We start from the raw sequence: 5,310 nt of genomic DNA, 5'->3' as shown, positions 1-5,310 counted from the left end.
CGTACAAGACTTGCAACTTCCCCTGTCGTCTTCAAAGAGGGAGATAACTTGGCATTCGAGCTCGTGAACATTGCCTAGAGACAGTGGCTGCAAAGGAAAGGTTCCTTCATGGGGTCAGCTGGGAACGTATAAAGGCATGGGGCATGATTCGCCGCTGTTCTTATTTTCGAATTTGCATGCGGTGACTATTAAAGCGTTTCAATGAGCAGGCCTGCTGGCTCTTCGGCTGAGGACTATTTGAAGTCCTCGGGCGGCGTCCGCAGGGAGACGGCCTTACAGACACATGCAGGAGTGCGCATATTAAGGGGATTTACTCAGTTTCCCAGATTTACTTACAAAGCAAAGGCCTCGTTTCCGCTTCATGCGTATAGATTAACCCTCACGGTGGCCTGCTTGGCAGTTGTCTTCGTGGCGCTGCGTTGCTTCCACTTCGGAACACCTCGTTTTGGGGAGGGCCATCCTACCAGATGGCTTGCTGGTGGGGGAGACGAGCCATGCCAATCGGGGTGGGGAGCGCAGGAAGGTGAAGAAGCAGAGCTGAGCGGTCTGAGACACCCGCGTCGTTGGGTTGGGGAGCTGGGGAGTAGCGGCACTCCACCGTGTCACGTTCAGCAGGAACGCGTGTCAACGCTACGAATAACGAATGCATTACCTGATGCACAGACTAGAGAAGCTGGAGCGGACCGGATCGCTGGAAGCAGTCGCCATGAGGGAACGTACGGAGGTAATAATGAATGGAGAGAGCAGCTGCTGTCTCAATCTGTTCGACTGCAACTTGTAAATTTGTTTATGACTATGGAGAATGCCTCCCATTGTTGCGCTTCTCTCCTGCCTGTGTTGAAGACTGATCAAGCTCTGCGGCTTGCGTTTAAGGTGTTGCGTGTTTTTGCACTGGAGTTGGGAGCTCTTGCGATTGTTCCCTCATCCTTCCAACATCTGCGCCTACGCGCAGGACAAGCTCTCATTTCGTTGGCCTACGTATCTCTCCACAATGGCGGAATTTGTAGCACTCATGAGAGGGTGTGCCAAGAGCTCCACTCACTAGCAGGGCTGGTCGCAGGCATCAGAGAGCCCTCCTTCATGCATTTACAGACGCCCACGAGACTCCTACACATCAAACTATCTGCGATCGTGAATGCAGGTGTCTTGGTAATTGGCTTTTCCTTGAATGTGCTGCTGGGACTCTCGCAGCACGCTAGCGGTTCAAGCCAAGGACTGCCACCGGCCTTGGTGGAACAGCAGCTCGCCGTTTTGGATGCCTTGGCCGAGGCACACGGGAGCATTATTGTCAGGGATACAGTTGTTCGACATCATATCAGTACATGGCAGCGGCACAGAAGGGTTTGGCTCCTCCTGAGTGAAGAGCAGTTCAGGCTGCGGCGAGCTCCACTGCCATCTACCAGCAGCGCAATGCAAACTATCATCGATGCAGTGGAAGGCGCTGGCGGTCTTCTACCACCTCCGCCGAAGACTCTTGTAGGCTCCCCTGTAGTGATGCCGGGCCCATGGCAAGGAGGGTGGAGTACGCTGGATTCACAAGAGAACAATAGGGTTCCTTGCTCGTCTGACAGTTTAGGTGGGCCGCCATTCGCTGCACTTTCAGTGTGGAATCGCCAGCAACAAATTCAGGTCGCTGGACAGATGCACTCACATCTACAAGACATCCCAGCGTCTCAGAGCTCAGGACGCGTGGTACGAACAGCTGTGGGATCGGCGATGTGGATGAGAGCCGACAGTCAGGCTCCTGCTGAGTCCCGTCCGAGGCAACCTCCGGTTTATCATCCACAGCGTGGCATTCATTGCCTGTTTGGTGCACCACCAGGACAGGCGGTCTCTCTGCAGCACTTCAGTGCAGGATTTGCCCATTTCGCTTCACCTAATATTCCTCAAGGACGCTCGAGTGCGATGCTTTTTTCGCGAGAGGTTTCTAACCTCCCATCCTACAGCGGGAGCAGGAGACAGGCCAGGGCTGCCTCCGGAGAACGGCTTCCAACCGCATCTACTACAGATGCTTTCGCAGTTCCCATACCAGCTGAATCTGCACAGGAGCGATTTACACTGATTGCTGAGCAAGCAAGTGCGCGTCCAGGGTTTGCGCCGTTGACGAACACAACAGGACAGGACAGGGGCAAGGTGCCTTGACACCGTCTCATGGGGGAGGCCGGGCTGGCATACTCGCAGGTGAATCACGTTATTCACCCACATCTTCTTCCACAGGTGGCATTTTTCGGAGACGTTGATACTGCCGCACTTGACTGACAGAAGGTTATGCTCGCTTCCTCCAGTAGATTGGCACACAGAGCTCGCTCATCGAGTGTGGGAAGCTTTACAGGCTTTTCAGTATGCTGCAGTATACAGTGTTGGTGCGCCCTGTCAAGGCTCTAACCCGCTAGCGCGGAAGCTACTTTGTCCGCCTTAGTGGATGTTGGACTACTGCTGAGTCAAATGGATTCGCGGTAGGTGGTTGGTGCTGTAACTTCCAAATGACGAGCACAGCATGCTTGGTGGTCATTGCACTTGCCGCGTGCTCAGCCTGTTCAACGATCGAACAAGCGAGCTTCTGCGGGTACAAAGCGTTGCTGAAGCCATTGGTGAGTGTTGCGTGACAACACACCAAACAGCACTCAGGGGACTTCACTGCAGAACGCCTAGCTGTGGAAGTTTCAGTTCCTGAACGGACGGCAATCATTGCCCGCTTGACTACATGAACAAGAGTCAGTTGCGAGCTACTTCACCGAGCTTTGCGCACTGTGAGTATCTCCATGTCTCGTGAGATATATTCAACCTGCTGAGTTCCCCGGCGACGATCCTGCATTCAGCAACTTTGCATTTCCCCCCTAAACACATGCAATATCATGTTACTTCGCCTTCTGAGCCCTCCCTTAATTTACATCCCTCATCTGCATTGCTGGCTCACAGCGTCGGAACTATTTGCTGTGCAGTATTGCGAACTCCCATTCGCCTATTGGGCTGGAAGCTTCCTAATGATAAAGATATCCTGAACATTGAGACTACCTCTGAGCAGCTGCTGGGCCAAGAGAGCTCGCACTTTCTCCACTCGCATAGCAGTTTTATGTTTGGAGTGCCTCTTGGCACTGTCTTGTAACTCCATCTACACGCACCGCCAGAAGCCTGTCCAGTACGCCTGGCAGTGGCTGGAAGCAGGCGAGGTCGAATGGATTGGCCAGAAATGTTGTATCCTCTGTGGCCAGGGACTCTCACAGGAACAGATGTTCCAGCTAGCGCATGTCTTGACAACTTGGAATGAGGCTGAGGAGGGTGCGTCGATTCATGGCACATCGCCATGCAGGGCAGCGGAGTTAAGCTGGGAACAGGCATATGCGGACGCATGAACAGGCTTTGAGAGTACCGACACTTCTAGGCCGGTAGCCCTCGTTGTTTCTTGAGGAAATATGCATTGAATACTGCGCGCTGATCATGCACTCGGGATGGCAAAGAACCAAGTCCGAAATGAGACACTGGAGATGGGAGCGGCTGCGCCTGAGGATTTTGGCGAGCGCGCTAAGGAACTTGCAATTGTTTGGGTCGAGCAACACAAGTAATGCCTACAGGCTCTGGAACCTTTGTCGCGCCTGCCTGTATAAGGTAGAGCTGCAACACGAGGGCAAATGCTTCGTGCTGTTGCGCGTCTACGTGTTCCATAAGGCGGTTCATTAGGAATTTGCACGTGCTGTGGCGTACACGCCGAGCGGCTACAGAAATACTATGCTTTGGGATTGCCGGCGCACGCAAGGGCTTGACGTGTTTTCGCTGCCATTTTCCAAACTATTGCCTACAAATAGAGCCTAAATTTTACACATGAGTAGGTGGCTCGGGGATCCAATTTGAAGACGAGGAGATAACTGACGCATCGATCCCTCTATTGCACTGGCGGGTGACACTCCTGACCATGGTCAGGCTGCTACGCATTTGTTCGCTTATTGTAATTGCATTTATAATCTGGTACTCTCTTCTTGGCTTATTTTAACGCCTCGAGGCAATTCAGAGCGGCCCTTGTACTGCGGTGCTGGCCACTTGCCCCCTGACCTCATCTCCGCAGTACGCAGAGCTCGCATGCTTGTGAATATGGCCAAAGCTCGATAAACGCACCACAAGATTCTGGTATTCTTCCCAGTTCGCGCCTGCACAGCTCCCTCCCACTAGGTCGTTTGGCGGGCGTCGTGGACATAGGACAGCCTGGACGGTGGAGGCAGCCATGCATCATGCTTCAGGAACGAAACTCGACAGAACAAATATATCCTACTAATCGCTGCTGTCATGTCTCGTTGCACCCGATTATTCTCATGGCCGGCGGGATTTCAAAGTCTCTCCGGCCTAGCTGGAAGATTCAGCAAGTGTTCACTACACCGCTGGTCATCGTATATTTATAGGATGACCAGCGGTGTAGTGAACGCTCACTGCTGCTACTACGTGCTAGTGCATACACGCCTGCTTAGGTACACACCCTATATCAATCGCTACACTCAGCGGATATTCTCTCGTTCAGTCAAAAATAACAAGCAATAGCCTTAAAAACGCATTCTTGCCCCTCGATCTTAAAGAGGAAAACCGAAAATAATAGAACTCCCTCCTGACCCTAGCGCGTCCGGCCCCTGGGCGGCAGTGCCAGCCTCACAGCGAACCCGGACCAGGGGCTTTCTGCCGACCGGCCGTGGCCTCCTGGCTTTCTTTACTGCGTAATTGTGCTATTGAGGCTTCATTTCTACTCTCTCTGGTCAACAGGCCATTAGAGGACCAAGTTGAGCACTATTGTAGCGCCGGCACACCACAAATGATCCCTCCAATCCATGCTACAGACTTGACATTACTATACTGCTGATGAACCTTTGCTCAATAATGAGCCACTTAAGCATATTTATCCTAATGTCTGTTTAGGATACACGCAAATTGCATAACGTATCGGCACTTTGAGAAGGTTACCAATCCTCTACGGCCCGTCTTGTAGCATATTATGCCTGAAGTTCGTGCATGCACTTCTACCTGAGCACTAGCTGCTTATAAAGTGCCAGATAAGCACTTGGCAATTGCAGATAACGCCAATGCAAGCATCAATATGCGCTTGGGCGTACAAGCTCGTCACGCTGCCTTGCAACAGGAGTTGAAGGATAGCGTACCGCAATTCATGGAAGGCCAGCCCTTCGATCTAACAGCCAGTCCCAGCAGTTTACAGCGCTATGCCCAGGATTCCTGGAGACTGACGAATAGTCTGGCTGCCTTGGGTGGACGTTGGTTATACGCGTGCTCTCTCGACTGCATGTCACGACAGTCCTACGGGAAAGGTCGAGGACT

General features: G+C 52.6%; 1 protein-coding gene across 1 annotated transcript; it reads left to right on the top strand.

Moving 5' to 3' along the window:
- Positions 1–201: 201 nt before the first annotated feature.
- Positions 202–2,142, top strand: EAH_00058550 (hypothetical protein, conserved; the record flags this gene model as incomplete). Its single annotated transcript, XM_013393650.1, has 1 exon — positions 202–2,142. The coding sequence occupies one exon, from the start codon at positions 202–204 to the stop codon at positions 2,140–2,142; it is 1,941 nt and encodes a 646-aa protein (XP_013249104.1).
- Between the last annotated feature and the right edge of the window lie 3,168 nt (positions 2,143–5,310).

The sequence above is a fragment of the Eimeria acervulina genome, genomic scaffold, assembly GCF_000499425.1.
Source record: "Eimeria acervulina Houghton genomic scaffold, Eah_scaff1329, whole genome shotgun sequence".
In the NCBI taxonomy this organism is placed as follows: domain Eukaryota; phylum Apicomplexa; class Conoidasida; order Eucoccidiorida; family Eimeriidae; genus Eimeria; species Eimeria acervulina.
This window is presented reverse-complemented; position numbering and strand designations above follow the sequence as displayed.